At 34.6% G+C, this 20,087-nt stretch overlaps 1 protein-coding gene, 1 long non-coding RNA gene and 1 pseudogene across 2 annotated transcripts; 1 reads left to right on the top strand and 2 right to left on the bottom strand.

Annotated features, from left to right (window-relative positions):
• The first annotated feature begins 4,338 nt into the window (after positions 1-4,338).
• Positions 4,339-17,630, top strand: LOC111379449 (annotated as a pseudogene).
• On the bottom strand, positions 11,515-14,231 carry LOC111379441. Its single transcript, XR_002700046.1, has 3 exons — positions 13,781-14,231; positions 11,836-12,619; positions 11,515-11,728 (listed from the first exon to the last, which is right to left on the bottom strand). It is a non-coding gene; the product is annotated as an uncharacterized LOC111379441 (long non-coding RNA).
• Positions 17,603-19,819, bottom strand: LOC111379440 (F-box protein At2g02240-like). Its single transcript, XM_023002814.1, has 3 exons — positions 19,417-19,819; positions 18,482-18,591; positions 17,603-18,294 (listed from the first exon to the last, which is right to left on the bottom strand). Exons 1-3 carry the CDS (start codon positions 19,675-19,677, stop codon positions 17,892-17,894), a joined length of 774 nt encoding a protein of 257 aa, XP_022858582.1. The 5' UTR covers positions 19,678-19,819; the 3' UTR covers positions 17,603-17,891.
• Positions 19,820-20,087: the final 268 nt, after the last annotated feature.

Below are 20,087 nucleotides of genomic sequence, written 5' to 3'. Positions count from 1 at the left end.
TTTCTCAATGTAGTATGATTGAGACAATATGAGACCATCAGATGTTCTAAAAATTTTAATTCCTAATAAAACATCGGCAACACCTAAATCCTTCATTCAAATTTACTTGTTAGCATTATTTTTGTAGTTTGAATTATGGTATCGTTGTTATCCATAATCAACATGTCATCTACATATAAACATACCATGACATATCCATTTGGAGTGTTCTTGACAAAAACACATTTGTCACACTCGTTAATTTTGAAACCATTTGACATCATAACCGTGTCAAAATTTTCATGTCATTTCTTAGGAGTCTGCTTTAATCCATTAGTGATTTAACAAGTCGACACACTTTCTTTTCTTGTCCTGAGGCCACAAATCTTTCAGGTTGCTCTATATAAATTTCTTCATCTAATTCCCCATTCAAAAAGGTCGTTTTAACATCCATTTGATGTATATCTAAACCATTCAATGGTCCTATTGCAATAAGCATACGTGTGGAAGTAATTCTTGTCACAGAAGAATAGGTATCGAAATAATCAATACCTTCTTTTTGTTTGTAGCCTTTAGCGACAAGTCTTGCTTTATATTTGTCAATTGATCCATCTGCTTTCATTTTCCTTTTGAAAATCCATTTACATCCCAAAGGCTTATTACCGGGAGGGAGGTCTACTGATTCCCAAGTATGATTTTGTAGTATGGATTCAATTTCAATATGAACAACTTTTTTCCAATATGAAGTTTCAGTTGATGACATAGCCTCTTTAAAACTTTGAGGTTCATTTTCTAACAGGTATGTTAGAAAGTTAGGCCCAAAGGAGGTTGACGTCATATCCTTCTTACTTCGTCTAGGTTGTTCATTTATAGATTCTTGATTTATAGTCTCTTTATTTTCACGAGATCTCTTTTGTGAATTTGATTCACTTGCATGTTATAAGGAAAAGTATTTTCAAAAAATGTAGCATCCCTTGATTCAATAATCGTAACATACATATCGGGTATTTCAGACTTATATACCATAAATCTGTACGCATTACTATGATAGGCATAACCAATGAATACACAATCAATAGTTTTAGGTCCTATCTTAACCCTTTTAGGTTTAGGATCTACTACCTTAGCCAAACATCCTCATACCTTCAAGTATTTATAATTAGGTTTGTGACCTTTCCATACTTCATAAGGTATCTTATGCATTTTTCGATGTGGTAGTTTGTTAAGAATATAGTTGGAAGAAAGCAAGGCTTCCCCCCAGAAGTTCTGCGGTAATCCAGAACTTATTAACATAGCATTCATCATCTCCTTCAATGTTCGATTCTTGCGTTCAGTAATACCATTAGATTGAGGGGAATAAGCCGTGGTAGTTTGATGAATAATTCCGTGTTTCGAATAGAATTTCTCAAATGGTGAATCATATTCATCATTTCTATTACTTCTTATGACCTTAATCTTTTTACTAAGTTGATTTTCAACTTTTAACTTGTAGTGTTTAAACACTTCAATTGCTTCGTCTTTGCTTTTGAGCAAATACACATAGGAATATTGAGTACAGTCATCGATAAAAGTGATAAAGTACGTATTACCTCTCCTAGTTTGAACAAATTTTAAATAACATATGTCAGTGTGAATTAAATCTAGGTGTTCGGTACTTCTTTCAACAGAACGAAAGGGTAGACATGACATTTTGGCTTCTACACATATATCGCATTTGTAATTAGGATTTAAATCATACTTTGGTAATAAATCTAATTTGATGAGTCTACGCAAAGTGTTGTAATTTGTATGTCCTAATCGTTCATGTCAAATGTTAAATGACTAAAACAAGTAAGAAGAAGATGTATTCTTATTCATAATTGGAGGTACAACAGTCATTACATTCAACTTAAAAAACCCCTCATTCAGGTAGCCCTTTCCTACAAACATTTCATTCTTTGAGAGTACAAATTTGTCTGAGACAAATACTAGTTTAAACTCGTTCTTACTTAGTAGAGAACCAGATACCAAGTTTTTCCTAATATCAGGCACATGAAGAATGTCATTCAAAGTGAGCTCTTTTCCACTTGTCATTTTCAGCACTATCTTCCCATGTCCTTCTACCTTGGAAGACGACGAGTTTCTCATGTAGAGATGTTCATCATGATCCATCGCTTTGTAGGTAGAGAACATCCTGTCGTTTGAGCATATGTGACGAGTAGCTCCAGTATCCACCCACCACTCCTTAGTGTTTCCAGTTAAGTTACTCCAGAGACGACCGCAGAAAGATTCATGTCTTGTACTTTATCAGTGAGGTTCTCATGTTCTGTTACATTGGCTTGGTGAGTTTTTCCTTTCACATTCTTTGGCTTTCGACAATCCTTGGATCAATGTCCTGCCTTGCCACAATTGTAACAGTTGTCTTTAAACTTTTTAGCAGTTTTTGAAGAATCGGTTTGTCCTTCACCATTGTGCTTCCTCTTTTTGCTAGTCTTGAAGCCTCCTTCTACAATGTTGGCTTTTGATTCCATCGAATGAGATGCACCATTCCTTTTTTCAGTTTTGCATTGTCTTCTTCTATTCTCAATCGGACAATGATATCTTCAAGTTTTATTTCTTTCCGCTTGTGCTTTAGGTAATTCTTGAAATCCTTCCATAAAGGTGGTAATTTCTCAATCAATACAGCAACTTGAAATGATTCACTTATTTTCATTCCTTCGGCATGGATGTCGCTAAGTATGATTTGAAGTTCTTGAACTTGGGATATGACAGTCTTGCTCTCAACCATTTTATAGTCCAAAAATCGATCGACAATAAATTTCTTCGTGCGGCATCTTCGATTTTATACTTGGTGTCCAAAGATTCCCATAATTCTTTTGCGGACTTCGCATTGCAGTACACATTATATAATATGTTGTCTAATCCATTGAGTACATAATTTCTACACAGAAAATCAGAATGCTTCCATGCATCAACCGCAGCCAATTTTTCAGCATCACTGTCTTGCTCAGTATATGAAGGTGCATCTTCTTTGAGAAATTTAGCCAGATTTTATATTGTTAGATAAAAAAGCATTTTTTGTTGCCATCGCTTGAAATCTGACCCATTAAATTTTTCTGGTTTTTCCCCGATCGTATTCAAGAGTGTGGTACCAGAAGTTGTCATTTCTGAATCACAATCAGAAGATCAACTGTAAGAAGGAGAAGAAACAGATACAGAATAATAGAAAAATTCGTTTTTAGATTGTTGTTTCTAGAGTTTGAAGTTACTCCTTCGAAAACAATTCGACAGAATCACCTGAATGTAAGAAATGATCAACAGGATCCAAAATGTAATTCGAGCCCACCGACTTCACGATATTTCCTCAAAACGAATTTGCTGCCTTCAATGGCGCTAAAGGCATCCAGCAATCATTTGTAGGATAGAACGAATTTTCGTCTCCAAGCAACACTGCAATCTGCACGAATTCCAATGAACTCAACGAAGTGTATTTGACTTCGAAACAATATCAGAACGAGAGAGAGGAGAATAAGATTCAAAGCACAGAAAGTTTGCAATGAAAATGGTGTAAATTTTCTGGCAGAAAGGTAGGTTATTTATAGACTTGTTCGTACCATTCGAACAGTCGTCACCTTTCAGACAAACCTCAACAACCCGGCCGACTGTTTGGTCGGTTAACAGACGACTGTTAAACAATCCATTCAGACCAAAAAATCACCCGGAATAAGCCAAAAATTTAAATTTCATAATTTACCCAAGAATTTGATTATTTAAAATTTGGCCCAAAATTTTAAATAAATTTTGTCCAAAAAGTTAATATAGTACAAAGGTCCACCCGTATCCGAACACGAGCACGTGCTCGTGCCGAGCCGGCGACGGCGCACGTGTGGGTTTATGACCGAACTCAATAGGATATAGGTCTTCCCCTTTCCAAAGGCTATTGATACCCCTTGGGGCCCAAACCCAATTCCCAAACTTCCACTTTATAAACCACACTAAAGTTTCCTAACTTTCCTATGTGGAATAAGTGTTTGGAAAATCAAATTCTTCCATAATAAGTCTTATGTGGGTTACTTTAACACTTAATATTTCATTCAGTTCTAAATGGTTTTTGACAAATAAATATATCACATTAATCATCTCGCAGAGTAGAACATGAATATGCTAGGTCCCGTATTAATTAAAAGGTGGATCCTACTGAAATTTGGGCTCAAAGTTGACCCATTTCATAACCATTTTTCCAACAAGTTAACTTTGAATACTGGTCTTTCCATGATATATTTGGTTGAGATGCTTTGTATGGAAGTTAATAAAAAGTTTCATAACGTTTGTTTAGCTAAGGCATAATATTTTGCCATTGGATTTCACTGATGCTTTGTAATGGAACGTAGTGTCATTTGGTTATTGCAGTCCATATTTATGTCTAGTTTTAATCCAATTTCAAGATACAAGTTGGTGGGAGTCGCAAATCAGTATCAAATTACTTTGGATTTTCCACACACCATTCTCAAGCTCCAAAAAAGTCCCCCGTTTCTTTCTCTTCTTAGTTCATATGCCATGTCAAGATTATGTTCGTAATTAAACAAACTGATTTTAGAGGTTTAAAAAGTATTTCTCAGATAGTGCTCAGCTTGAAGTTCATTTTTGGGTATTAAAAGACTTAAGATTTACTTCTAATATATTCAAAGATTCATCAGGTGTCATTAATTTACAACAGCAACAACAATATATTGACTCTTATTCTAGGTAAATGTAGGATTTGCTTATATGTCATTAATTTATTTGATATTTAATTAATCTACATTCTTTTCACATTGATTTAGATGCCTTCTCCGTTTATCCTTGCTATTAGGTTATACATAAACTAACTATTGCACATATGTTTTACCAAAAAAGAAAAGAAAATTGGAACAATTGCCACAAGACCTACACATACTTTTGAAAGCCCATTGAACTCTATAGTGTTTTGTCAATCTGACGAGGCTTTAAAATTATGACTAATTAGGCATTTGTAGTACCTTGCCAATATCTACACTTGTCTTTATCAGTGTTTTTTTTTTTTTAACCCTGTGTTAATGTTGAAGCTATCACTTCTGCTCTTAGCTAATTAAGTCATACATTTTTCATAGGACATGAGAAGGAAAATGGATTATCGTCGTTGGATTGAAGAAGAGAAGGAACTGAAACAAATGATTATTACTGCTTAAAACAATAATCTCTTGTTTTGTGATATCTATTATAATTTTCCCAATGTTACTCTTTGCTATACAGGATTATAATGCAATATACAAAGCCCTTCAGCACTTGTGCATGGCTTACATTGCTAGACAGGTAATGTTCATTGCTCTTGTGTGAATTGCCATTAAATTTTCTTTTGATTATTGAGCAATTTCTACTGTCTGGAAGTCATGTGTTCTTCTTTATTCTAAGACTCATCATCTCTCTCTCTCTCTCTCTCTTTTTTTTTTTTTTTTTTTTTTTTTTTTTCTACAGACTAGATCTGCTGATGAAGGGTAAACTATTTTTTATACATGCCCCTTGTACGCGTATAGGGAAAACTATGAACTCACAAACATGAAGGCTTTAGTAGTTCTTTGAAATTAGAACTCAGTGAATTTCATTTTTACTTTAGATTTCTTCTTACTCAGTTGAACCAAATGGAGATTCTTCTCCAACTGCTTTTGAGTTCATACAATAGCATTGTTAACTGCAAAGTGCTCACATTTTACTTTGTTGTGAACTTGCTAAGTCTAAGAAGAGAAGCCAACATGGCAAGTTAATTATGGTGTATGAAATTCTTTGGTTTGGATACGGAAAAGTACTTTGTGCTCTGCTTTCTATTATTGCGCAATGTCTGAATAGAATGTTATCAAGAGAAATTTTTTTCCTTGATAATTGAGTTTAACTGACAAGAATTTGTTTAAAAAAATAAAATAAAATTAAGTTAGTGTCATTATGTTGATGAATGTTTAGCTTAATTTATGTTCGAATTACTTTGACTATTCAGTGATTGATTGGATTGTAATGTTTTGTTCTCAAAATACATTTTCTCTCTTTTCATTTCCACCACACATTTTTTGTTAAAATAATATTACATGTAAATCAAAAACTTTTTCTTATTTTTCAACCACATATTCTCTATCAATCTACTATTCTAAAATTCATTTTCCCATAAAAATAGATGTCAAACACACTCTGAATACAACTATATTACTAATGCAACTGTTGCTAAGAAGGGCTGTAATGGTAATGAATAAGTGCAAATAAAAAGTTTTTTTTTTTAACGAGTTCCTGACTTTCATAATTTATCCAAGGAAAATAAATGAGATAGTGATGCTATTGCTCCAATAATGCTTAAATTTACCACTATACATTTATATTTAACATTCACCAAAATAATGTGTAACGCAAGTTTTCCTCCCTAGGAAGTGCCATTGGTCATTTGAGGTTCCCACCCGACATTATTTTGTGGGTATAACCACAGTACAAATATCTTCATCTCTGCCTCACACGCACACAAAAGATCGACCCTCCATGGCTTTACTAGAATCTCTATACACAAAAATGTCATCTACGCTACCTCTGAGTTCAAAGATAAGCCTACCTTTTCTTCATAAACTCCACTTTTTATCACGTTTCACAACTTCCGTTTCACTCCCCTCCGGACCCTTTTCAAAATCCCACATGTGCTCGCAATTCCACCCTCGAGCAAAGTAACTTACAAGAAGAGGCGCGGTGGTTCAGGGAAGAGTAACGATGGCTCAGGAAGGAGCAGAGGTGGATGCGGGAAGAGTCTTGCTGGAACGCTAAGCGAGAAACATTGTTGCAAGAAATTAATAGTCTTAAGCTAAGAATACAGGAACTCGAGCGTCTCAACTCTCTTCAAGGCGCCTGTGTCTCAAAGACTGTTGCCAATATTGCAAAATTACTGCAAAAGTATATTGAAGTGAAAATTTCTCTCTTCTAAATGGTGTGATTTTTTAATTCAAATTTCAATGAACTCTGAGTTGGATTAGCAGTTCTTGAATTATTAATAATTTTGCAAATAATTTCTTTAATAATCTGTGAATAAGCTTTGATATCGGGAAAATTCTTTCTTTTATCATGCTCAATATTAAGGCTCTAAGCTAATATTTTTGAATCATTTCATAGTTTTTGGTATTGAAGAAAAAATGGGAGACTTATGGGATGAGTTATTTTTATTATTTCATTTTTCTTTCAGTTCGAAAATGAGAATTAAAGTTAATGTATAATTGCATTTTGTGTTAGACTTTATCTTGATCTATCATGTGTAGATAAACAAACAACATATAGATCAAATGCGGAAAATAAAAATCATGAACTAGCCTCTAGCCATTGACGTTTAAACAACAGAATTTCGAATTGTATTTGGTGTTTTCAAAACTTCAAGAATTCTCTGTGATGGTGTATATTTGTGAAAATCCAGACTTGGGAACCAATACCACTCTTTTCCATTTATAAACTTCTTCCCATCAAAGAAGTTATGGAATATGAACAATTACCACAATGGACAGTTATGAGAAAGTGGTTAATATCAAATAAACGAGGGAAATGATGGATCACCTTAATATTCAAAATATTAACATTTCCCACTTGGTCCATACATTTCACTTGATATGATATCCAAAATCCATCAATTCTCACTTTTAAGAAACAAAAATACATGAATCATGGCGATAGGTCTTCTAAATATTAGTATTATCTTCCATTTATCACAATGCATCATGTTTCTTAACATACTAGCCTAAATTACTTAATGAATAAACCACATGCTTATTCTAGGTTCAAGCATCAATGATATTTCTCAAAATGAATGTGTACACAAGGAAAACAAATATGAGAAAACATCACAAATAGAGCTTCGTTAATATTCGTTCTTACAACAAAAATCATACAAAGGAACCAAGTCCCATTCTATCTACATGATCCTTAAATTTTAATGGTGGCATGCCTTTTGTCAAAGGATCAACAATCATCAATTCATTGCTAACATGTTCAATAACAACTGTTTTTTCTTTAACACGTTCTCTAATGGCCAGATACTTGATGTCAATGTGTTTGTTTTGACTACCACTTTTGTTGTTCTTAGCCATAAAGACTGCAGCTGAATTATCGCAATATATCCTTAGTGGCCTAGAAATCGAATCCATGACTCTAAGTTCGAAAGTGAAATTCTTCATACATACACCGTGCGAGGTTGCCTCAAAACAAGATACGAACTCAGCCTCCATAGTGAAAGTAGTAGTCGGGGGGTCTGCTTTGCGTTTCTCCAAGATACAGCTCCATCGGCAAACATAAAGATATATCTTGATGTTGATTTTCATAAATTAACACAACCAGCAAAGTCCGAATTAGAGTAGCCAATCACTTCCAGATTTTCAGTCCGTTTGTACATAAGCATGTAATCTTTTGTCCCTTGAAGGTATCTCATCACTTTCTTTGCAACTCTCCAGTGTTCCGTACTTGGATTACTCTGATACCTTCCCAACATCCCAACAACAAATGCAATGTCAAGTCTTGTGCATACCTAAGCATACATTAAGCTTCCAACAACAGAAGCATAAGGAATGTTCTTCATTTGTTCCCTTTCAGGATCATTTTTCGAGCACTGGTTCAAATTAAACTTATCACCCTTCACAATGGGAGCTATACTTGGTGAACAATCTTTCATCCGAAATCTCACTAAATCTTTATCGATATAGATCTCTTGAGACAGACCCAAAATACTTTGAGGTTTGTCCATTTAGATCTTAATACCAATGACATAAAATTCGTCACCCATATCCTTCATCTCAAAATTTTTAGAGAGAAATTGTTTCATCTTATGTGGCAAAACGTTATCATTGATTGCAAGTAAAATGTCATCCACATACAAAATAAGGAAACAAATCTTACTCCCACTGAACTTCTGGTATATACATTGATCCATAATGTTCTCTACAAATCCAAAAAAAAGGGATAACATCATGAAATTTCAAATACCACCAATGGAAAGTGTAGGTATTTTCAGTCCCAGAAGTAAACAAAACAATAAAAGAAAATGAAAGAACACCAAAGATTTTTCGCCCTTAAGCCCGGATGTTCACCCACAAAGGGCTAATCACCACATCGAGCATCCACTTTAAGTGGTTATCGTTCTAATCCACTAGAACCAACAAAAATATCAAGTGTTCACGGATTATAACACAATAGATCGAAAAGATCTAGCCCTCAGACTCTGAAAAACACGAATTCTCACTCACGCAGATTACACCAAAGTAACTAGCACCAAACACTCAATCAGTGAGTAGATTCATCACAAGAATACTGTAATCTATACTAGATCTCACCAAGAACACCTAGAAATCAAGAGATTACAGATGAAAACCAAGAGTTTTCAAAGAAGGGATGAATAGAGAACAAGACTCACAAAACCCTAGAAGTCTCTCGAATCGTGGTAAGTGAAAAGTCTAGGGCTAAGTATAATAAAAAAATCACTTACATCCAACGATTCAGCCAACTCCACCTAGCACCATCTGATCCATCCAGTTAAAAACAAACTAAAGTCGCATTTGGAGGAAACACGAGTTTGCACAAGTGGGGACAAACCGGGTCACATTCAGTTAAAAGGGGCCACTTTATTTGGGCTGCATCATTGGGCTCCAAAAAACACTTAAATGTCGAGCATAATATTCAACATAAAACTTGTTTCAGTCCATGTATAGATTTCTTGAGCTTGCATATCAAATGCTCACTACCGCTAGAGGAAAATCCTTCTGGTTAATTCATGTAAACCTCTTCCTCTAGATTTCCATTGAGAAATGCCATTTTCACATCCATTTGTTATAATTCCAAGTTGAAATGTGCAATTAAAGCCATGATAATACGAAGTAAATCTTTCATTGATATGTACAGGTGAGAAGATCTCCTTGTAGTCGATTTCTTCTTTTCAAGTGAACCCTTTAGCTACGAATCTTGTTTTATATCTTTCAATGTTGCTTAATGAGTCCTTCTTCGTCTTATAGACCCATTTGCATCCTATGGCTTTTGCACCACCAGGCAACTCAACAAGATCCCCGACTTCTTTAGATGCCATAAAATCCATCTCATCTTTCATGGTTTGTACCATAAGCTTGAATTTTTACAATTCATTGCTTGTGAAAATGTTTTAGGATCATTTTCAGCTTCGATATTATATTTCGATTCTTGTAGATACACAACATAATCATTAGTTATCGTTGATTTCCTTTCTCTAGTAGATCTCCTTAATGTTGTATCAACATTTTCTTGAAGATCACGTTGTTCCACTGGTTGTTCAATAATTCTGGCGATTTGTGAACACCTAGATCTACTGGATTATCATTGGCAACTTACGAAACTTCAACGATCGATTGTCCAACACCTGTTTGAAATTGAAAGGATGTTGTGAACAATAATCAATCTGTCACTTGAAATGAAAGGTTGAGCATCAATATGATTCTTTTCAGAAACAATGTCCTGGAATCGATCTCTCCCACTAATCAAGTCATTTTCAAGAAACTCCACATTTCTTGACTCCACAATTCTAGTTCTGTGAGTTGGACAATAGAATTTGTACCTTTTAGACCTTTCGGCATATCCAATGAAGTAGCTACTTATGGTCCTTGGGTCTAGCTTTTTTCTTGGGGGTTGTAACCTTTTACTTCAGACGGGTATCCCAAACGTGTATATGTCGCAAACTCGATTTCCAACATTTTCATAATTCAAATGGTGTCTTTGAGACAACCTTGATTGGAACTCTGTTTAATATACAGATTGCTGTTTTAAGAGCTTCGGTTTGCAGGGATTCTGAAAGTTTGGAGTTACTTCGCATACTCTTCACCATATCCATTAAAGTTCGATTTCTTTTTTCTGCTACACCATTTTGGTCCAGGAAACCTGGCATGGTATATTGGGCAACTATCCTATTCTCTTGAAGAAACTTTGCAAATGGACCAAGTGCTTGTCCATCTTCGATGTATCTACCGTAATATTCTCCAACTCTATACGTTCTCATGATCTTAATTTGTTTTTCGCATTGTTTATCTACTTCAGCCTTAAAAATTTTAGAGGCATCTAGTGCTTCGTTTTGATTATGAAGCAAGTAGATATACATGTATCGTAAATAATCATCAATGAAAGAGATGAAATATTTCGGACCATACGAGTCCATGTCCGGACTACAAATATTTGAATGTATGATCTCTAACATATCTATGCTCCTTTTAGCACCTTTTTTGGACTTGTTGGTCTGCTTACCCTTAATACAGTCCACACAAGTGTCGAAATTAGTAAAACCCAAAGTACTTAGTACTCCATCATTTACTAATTTCTTAATCCTTTCTATGGAGATATGCCCCAATCTCCGGTGCAACAACATAGAGGAATTTTCATTCATAACACATCATTTCATACCAGTGTGAACATGCATAGCATTATAAGTAGTATTATTTTGCAAATTAATAAAGAAAAGACCATTAGATAATATATCATTCCCAACAAGATTAGATTTATAAAATAAACTGAAAGTTGCTTCTAAAAAATTAAAGGAATATCCTAAAGGTACAAGTGTTGGAACTAAAGTTAAATTCCTAGAGAAACTTGTAATATAAAATGTCTTTTCTAAATTCAAAATAAAACCACTGCTTAAAACGAAATTACATGTTATAACAGCATTCACGTGTGAGCGCATCTTGTTTCCTGAATAAATGCACCTCTCACTTTCCACTGATTTTCTTAGGTTTTGCATACCCTGCAAGGTATTCAAAATATGGATTGTAGAACCAGAATCAATCCACCATGTGTTAAAAATAACATCAACTATATTAGATTTATAACAAACAAATGAGATTTGTTTACCTTTCTTCTCAAGTCATTTCTAGAACTTGGTGCAATCTTTCTTCATATGTCCCTTTTTTTTACAGAAGAAACACTTGGATTCCTTTTTAATTCCACCTTGAGGTGGTATTTTACCTTTTTCCTTCTTTTTTGGCTTGGTTTTTGTCCTTTCATTGTGTCGCCATCAATGCACTTTCATCCATTTTCATTGTCAATCTCCATTCTTCGTGAACAACATGACCAAAAGTTCATTAATTGACCACTTATCCTTATGTGTGTTATGGGATATCTTGAAGGGTTCATACTAATGTGGAAGAGTGTTTAGAGTATAGTGAACAAGGAAAGACTCAGAGATATCAACATCAAGAGTTTTCAATTGAGCCGCAATGTCCCTCATTTGCATGATGTGCTCACGCACACCTCTTACAGTAGTGATCCTCATGGATGAAAACTTCATAATCACGATACTGGCAAGTGCTTTATATGAAGTCTCAAACTATTCATCAATAGCCTTCAACAATGCCTTAACATTTTTATGCTCTTCGACGGAACCACGAATACTAGCAGAAATCTCAGTCTTTATGAATATCATACTGAGGCGATTAGATCGCTCCAATCGTTCATAAAGAGTAATTTCATCTCGAATGCTGGTTGGAGTGATTTTTGGTTCGTCTTTCCTAATGGTATAATCAATGTCCATCCACCCCAAATGAAGAAGAATCCTCTCCTTCTAGACTTTACATTTATCACCCATTTAGTTCGGGAATATCACAATTAACGTCACAAAAATTAGCAGGTTCCATAACTGCATAAAAATTAAACATACATGATTATAATTGAGACTAGCAAACATAGTCATGCTTTACCAATGTAAAATCATGCTGTAAAGATATAAATCTAGTGACATAAAACTTGCCTATGGGCTAAAGTTCTACTCAATTAGATCCATTAATAACTATATGATAAAACTATCAAATTATGCTCATGTTCCTAATTCCTATGGGTAAATTAGGAAATATAAGTTGAAATTTTATCCTAATTAATCATACAAATATAATAAAATTCTTGTGGGATAAAATCTATTATATTCAATATGACTAACCACAAATAATGTCATAATGTGATCCTGAAACAATTAATTTATAGTTTTCCATAATTAAGGATGTTGTGGCTACTCCCAAATTAATTAAAATTATATGGATCATGCAACATTTAATTTAATTCACATAATATGCCTATATAAATTGTACAAATCCATAGGCAATATGAACACAAAAATTAAATTTTAATATATTAAATTATTTAACTCAATATTGCATGTATAACAAAACAACAAAAATTATACATACAAAACAAAAAAAAAACAAAAAAAAGTTTAGTATATAAGAAAACAAAAACACCAAATAATTCCCATTTATTTCCAGCACATGGATCCACAATGAGATACAACTTCAAAAATTTGGGCTGATACCATGTGCAGGTCCAAAATTTGATTCCAAAATAATAATATTAAACATTCCACTTTTATGTTAGATCAAGCGAAGCCTTATCTCTTACAAGTGGGACCGTGGTTTGAATGGAAAAATCATTTTTTTTTTTTTTTTTTATTAAACAAATCGTCTTCTGCCTTCAGTCGGGTCATTTTGACCCGGTGTCAACTGAACTGGAAACCCGGCAGTTTCTAGTCATTCCTAACACCAAAATTTATGTATCAAATCCCAGAAATGTTAGAAATCCAATTTCTTAATGATTCCTAATCTTATTTTTATCGAAAACTATGAAATAAGAATTTGAAATCTCTCAAAAATTACAATAAATTTCTGGGGAAAATGGCAGAGAAATAAACAAGCAAGGCAGAGGTAAAATATGCTCTGATACCAACCATTAGACTTTATCTTGATCTATCATGTGTAGATAAACAAACAACATATAGATCAAATGCGGAAAATAAAAATCATGAACTAACCTCCAGCCATTGACGTTTAAATTGCAGAATTTCGAATTGTATTTGGTGTTTCCAAGTCTTCAAGAATTCTCTGTGATGGTGTATATTCGTGAAAATCCGGACTTGGGAACCAATACCAATCTTTTTCATTTATAAACTTCTTCCCATCAAAGAAGTTATGGAATATGAACGGTTACTACAATGGGTAGTTATGAGAAGGTGGTTGAGGGAAATGATGGACCACCTTAATATTCAAAATATTAACATTTTGGTGTTTCAAACAATACAATTAGTTAAAAATAATAGTTACACCAATTCAATCAATGCGTCAATTTCTCGGTAACAAATTTGAAAATTGATTTTTATTGCAATATTTGTTATATTACTTTTCTTTTTTTAACAACTCTTGGTCTGGGAATGTGCCAATATGAAATACTAAAATTATTTGATAGTGATTAATAGTTTAGTTTTGCTGTAGGTGATTAAGGAGGGAGAGACAGGGAAGAATGTGAATAGAATTGCAGAGAGTGGGTCAATTCCCGTGCCGCTAGTGGTTGAGGCTGCTAAAAGGGACGAGGAATTTATTGTGAAGGAAGTTGCAGATAGAGACGAGAATTTGAAACGGAGGGTATCATTGAGAAAAGGATCAGAAGGAGACGATGTTCGAGCCATGCAGGTACACTTGCAAGTTCCTAAATCATATATTTTGTTCAACTTAGTTGATATAGAATTTATCACGAATGTTTTCAATTTTAGGCTTTCCTTGTTCTGTTTTTCCATACCTTTCTACTATATGATCTCTTTTGATTATGTTTTGCTGTTCCTTTGTATCTTTTAGACTTTTACGTATGTCTGTTTAAATTTGAGATGGTTTTTCTATTTTACATTGTTTTTAATAGGAAGCTTTCAAAAAGCTGGGATTTTATTCTGGTGAAGAGGACATGGAGTATTAAAGCTTCTCTAGCGGGACTGAGAGTGCTGTAAAAACTTGGCAAGTATGTTGCAATTTAAAAGAGGTGTACCACTAAACAATCTGGTCACCAGTCATACAGTCATCTTCCTTGGACGGAACAACTGCACAGATGATTGAGATTTTGTTGCCCTTATTTTCCCTTTTATTGACAGGCCACATTAGGAGCTCCAGAAGATGGCATTATGACCTCAGAGCTTCTCGACAGGTTATATATTGAGCAAAATACTGGAATATCTGGCTTGGGAGTGACCAATAATCAAGGACTTAAACCAAACTTATCAGAGAAGGTGTGTTCCATCATTTGGCGCCTTTTCGCTTTTCCAGCTCAAAATGTAAAATACTAACTGATTTGTCTCATTAATATCCTAAACCTGTTGCAAAGATTTTTTCTTTTTTTCACAATTAGGATAAACTAATGGCTAGTTTGAGCAAACATTGAGAGAGAATATTATATTAAGCTTTTTGTCATGTGTTGGGTTCTACAAATAGTCCTGTTTTATATCAGATATGCTGCTTTTCATTTGAAATTAGTGATGCATGCTTATGAAGTAATTGGCTCAGGCTTTTCATGCCACGAACCAATATAGCAGAAAGAGTGTCTGGATGCATCTTGAATTTAAATGGAAGAAACAACTGTGAATAGAAAACTGATTGTCCATGCACAGGAAGAACAAGGGCAGGAACCCATATAAGTAAACGAGAAAAATGGAATTTTCAAGTTTAACCTGGTGCTAGTTCCTTCATTCCCAATGTCTGAAAGAAGGGGTTGTCTAGGTTAGATCGTGATATGTTATTCAGAATCAATCCAGCAATCGTGAAAGGAATTGATGCGCTAGATATTTTACTTGTTCAAATGTGTTGTTCTATGTTTTCAGGCTCTACAGCTTGGGTCTTGAGAATTTTCAAAGCTGTACATACATTGTTAAGTCAGCCCCAAAACTGCACAACTATTTAATAGGGAGGGGGCATGTACTCAATACGCATTGTGAACACTAATAAACATTGCTTCTCTTAGATAAATTCACGTCCTTTAAATTTTCATTTCCATATAGCAGAGGGTAGATGCCATACTCTTAAGAACCTGCACTGCAGATAAATTCACGTTCTTTAAATTTTCATTTCCATATAGCAAAGGGCAGATGCCATCATCTTAAGAACCTGCACTGCTGATATCAATTATGATTTTTGAACTTCCCAATATTCTTATGAAGTCAATTTTTTAATTTTTTGGGTTTTCCTTGTTTTAGATTACGGACATTGATCGTTGCCTTCTCCGGTAGCCTTGATATAATATTTTTATCAGTAAAGGCCAGTTGTAGCAGAAGCTTAATGTTGATACAGAATATTCTTAATGAGTTACATGGCTTTCAACTTTTTCATTTTGTGGGTTCTTAGAAGAATGAAAATGGAGCTCCAACTGCAATATCTGAAGTTCAGCAGACAGTTTCAAAAGAAGAAGGTACAACAGAAATTGAAGTATCTCAACGCCCAGTCTTTCTTCTAGGTGAGAATCGATGGGAAGAACCTTCCAGACTTTCTGGGAAAAGCAAACAAACTGCAGCCAAGATGACGGTGGCAATACTAAAACCAAGTGTCTTACTTGCCGTGGGGAAGGCCGAATATCATGCATGTGTACAAATTTTCTTTCTTTTCTCATTCATTTTATATCCTAGTAATTTTCTGCTCGACTTACTAATTCAAGATTTTGTGACATCATAGCGTTACATAAATCGCACAATAAGGTAGAAGTGTGAAACAATTTAAAAAATGCAGAACACCACAAATTTGTTATTGGTAGTTATCCAAGGGTTTTTATTTTGCTACAATGGAGCATCGTATCAGTCTGTTCCATTTAATTTATCCTCTCTATTTTGTAAATGGCTTTATGACTTCCATCATCTGCTTGAACTAAACACTTGTTTCGGAATATCTGGACCTAATTGGGGTCTGGATTTACTTAGTTTCACTTTAGATTGCATCATAGTGAAGTATATGATTCTAATGAGCTAATTTTAAATTGGAAGCTAGGTATCATGGACATAAAATATATGTCATTTACAAAATTATGCAATTTTTTATCAGTCACACTGTCTGGGGCTAATATCTATTAGTTTTTTTTGTAGAATGTGATGGATCTGGTGAACCAACCATTGAACCACAGATTAGAGGCTTTCTGATTTATTTGTAGTTGTTATTTATGGTTATTTGTAAAAGTGATAACTTCAACTAACAGCCAGTGGTTCAAGTTTGTTGATTATTTTGTTATGGTTCAATACTATCAAATGGTTTTACTAACAGTCGACCAAAATTTAATTTTCTTCGTCAGTAAGTGAACTGAGCTATAAATCTTTGTAACTAAGGACTTGTCTGATTTCTTAGGCTGGCTCCATTTGTCAATTTATTGACTTGTGAGTGAAATTTTATCTCTGGGTCATTAATGCCATTTACAGATATCCCAGAACCAGTGCATGCACTCTTTTAGCTTTCGAAATACCATTGTTTTTAGATTTTAATCGAAGAGCTCAGTTTGTTGGTCTTCTCATATGAAAACCAAAAGGGCTTCATTGAATGCAAACATTGTTGCTGATATCAGTATTTTGTGGCTTTTTAACTAAAGACAGTTCTGTGATGCTGTTTCTGGAATGGGCAGATGAAGGATCAAAATGTCCTTACCGTGAAGGTCTTGGATACACATCTTGCGAAGTATGTGAAGGCACGAAATTTGCTACTGCTTAAATTGTACGTAATTCCACATAAATATAGTTTTGTTCTTTTTGATGAGGAGTTGGGGGTGTTCCTCGACCGATGTAAAATAGATACATTAATTGACATTATATAAATTTGGTTGACATGTAATTTTACATTTCTCATTTGTTAACGAATTCGTGCTTCAATCATTGTACTCGAGTAATTACATAGTAGTTTTAAAGATCTTATAAATATTGGCTTAATACCATTTTCATCGCTATTTTGGAGCTGAGCCTAAGTTGAGACAACCATAATAGGACTTCAACACTACCAGTTCAGTAGAGAAAATTGAAATTTCAATTCCATGAATTCCATTGAAACTTCCTTTTCATTTTTATTCAATCCATGAAATAAACTTAATGCACCAGGAAGAAACTCTCAAAGACTCTGCATCTTGATGCCCTTTCCTTCTCAAACAGGTCTAAACTCGATACCTTCAACAATGAAGCCAGACTTTCCAACAGGATTATTAATCTCTATCAACCAGGCCTCCACTTCTCTATTATCATCTTCTCCATTGTAAAAGTTTCCCATTTCTATTTCCATCCAGCCATCTCGTCTCATCTGTGCAATTTTCCCAGTTCCTTCTGATTCAGGTTTCTCAGTGCCCTCTACAGTTACAATCATACTGTTTCCTATTTGAGGATCGACGAATCTAATCACTGTTCTTGATGATTCAAGGCCATTCAATCTTTCTGCAAGGTGGAATACTAGATATGCTGCATAAGCAGTGTTTGATGACAACATCTGAGTTTTTATCTTGCCCCGAATATGGATCGAACCAGGACATTTAAGCTTGGCCACCTCAGAAAATCTGTAAATATAAAAGTCACATTCAAATTATTATAGATTCTCACGTGGGCATCCATCTGCTCACGATATATAAATAAATAAATTTATTGAAACTTAAAACTTTTAGATGAGATGATCATTTTCATTCGGATGGCAAATAGTCAGCCCGTGAAGAGACGTGGTGATTATTGAATATAATCTCTCGGCACCTGGATTGCGGGTGTTGTGTCCAGCTCCAGCATCCTCCCCATGATAGTAGAAGTTTCCTGGCTCCTAGCACATAACACTTCTTTCCGTTCCTTATATCAAGAGAGAAGCTCTGTTTCAAGGTTAAAAGAGGTAATTATTATAGATGCACATGTAATGATTTTTAATCGATCGGGTGGGCTTATATGTAAATTATTGTGTATTAAATTAAAAGCTATCAAATTTGATTGGTTAAGCCCACTTAAAGTGATCTGATAAAGTTACGATATTTTGGGCTTTAATGCATCTAATTAAATGTGGGCTTTTATGTGCAGAGACCAAGTTATTATTCCTAATTCCATGATGGGCCGAATTAGGTTAACAGTCAAATTTTTCTCTCTCGTGATGAGAGGCAAAATGAGCTTTGTGTTGATTTGAAAGACATTATTGCAGGATTCAATCGAATGTCTAATTCCTTCCGCTTTGGTTCATGTGTTCTTGATGATCTGACATGAGGGATCTAACTATTTGACAGTAATAGTTTCTTCCACCACTCAAAGTTTGTATATTACTAGAAAATGATATTTTATTGCAAGGAACCACACAATGGATTATTTGAAGAATATCTATCAAGAATGCTGGAGAAACAACTAAATTAAAGTGTCAATTGTCTCAGGAGTTTTTAACAGTAAACAAACGAAGGTGGAATCTACCACTTTATCAGAAAATGGAAAGGACACCTGTCTTGTTTACCTCAAGTCAAAAGGGCGTTTTCGTATTGAATTATTGGGCGTCTACTCAACACCTAACCTGACTAAACGTGATTCACTGTAATTCACTATTATCTGCAGTGAGTTACTGGTAGATGTTTCAGTGGAGTGAACTGCAAACAGCAAACATGTGAAGTTTTTTGTGTTTTAACGTGAAATAAAATGGAAGTGTACAAGGATGAACTTACAGTATTGCCTTCATGGAGGAGAATAGGGGAATGACAGAGATTAAAGTATAGGTGTTTCTTGGTGGCATATAATACTGGAGAAACCGACGTGGAGATAATCTGCCGATAATCCGGTGGCAAAAATCTCTCCCAAACGTTGTCAGAATCAGAAGCAGATTTGAACCCATGTGAGATTATTGAGAATTTTGTCGTGTCCATGGGGGATGTGAGTGACAGAATGGTCGAGATGCATTCCTCCGGCAGCCTTGCAAAAGAGTCCATACTGTGTCTTTTAAGAGATTGCTCTCGATCTGTCGAGAGAGTGTGTGTGTGTGTGTTTATTTTGATATTGGTTCTCCTGTTTCTCACCCACACTTGTCCAAAAATTTCCTCTCTCCCTCTCTCTATGGGTCTCTGTACGTGTCTGTTTGTCTTTTGACAGTGTAACAAAAGATCACCAAATTGAATTTTTTTGGCCACTTTTCTTTATATTGGTGGCCCACCTTAGAGGCAAATTAGGCGTGTTTTCCCAACGTCACGTGGTCATCAACCTTCAAAAGCAAATTTTAATTTCCCAACTTAATTAAATTTGAATTTAGATTCTTACATTACGAAAATCATCGATTTGAACATTAAAATTGCACGCAACTTTTAGATGACCTGGCTATATATAGTAAAATCACTTCATCTCG

The sequence above is a fragment of the Olea europaea genome, unplaced genomic scaffold (assembly GCF_002742605.1).
Source record: "Olea europaea var. sylvestris unplaced genomic scaffold, O_europaea_v1 scaffold199, whole genome shotgun sequence".
Taxonomy (NCBI): domain Eukaryota; kingdom Viridiplantae; phylum Streptophyta; class Magnoliopsida; order Lamiales; family Oleaceae; genus Olea; species Olea europaea.
The sequence above is the reverse complement of the archived record's forward strand: the minus strand, read 5'-3'. Positions and strand labels throughout refer to the sequence as shown.

Excerpts from the sequence above, each read along its gene's own strand:
- LOC111379440 (XM_023002814.1), bottom strand. The coding sequence starts at position 19,677 with ATGGACTCTTTTGCAAGGCTGCCGGAGGAATGCATCTCGACCATTCTG. Across the intron at positions 18,592-19,416 it reads TCCTCCATGAAGGCAATACT|AGCTTCTCTCTTGATATAAG; the intron begins GTAAGTTCATCC and ends ACCTTGAAACAG. Across the intron at positions 18,295-18,481 it reads ACACAACACCCGCAATCCAG|ATTTTCTGAGGTGGCCAAGC; the intron begins GTGCCGAGAGAT and ends TTATATTTACAG.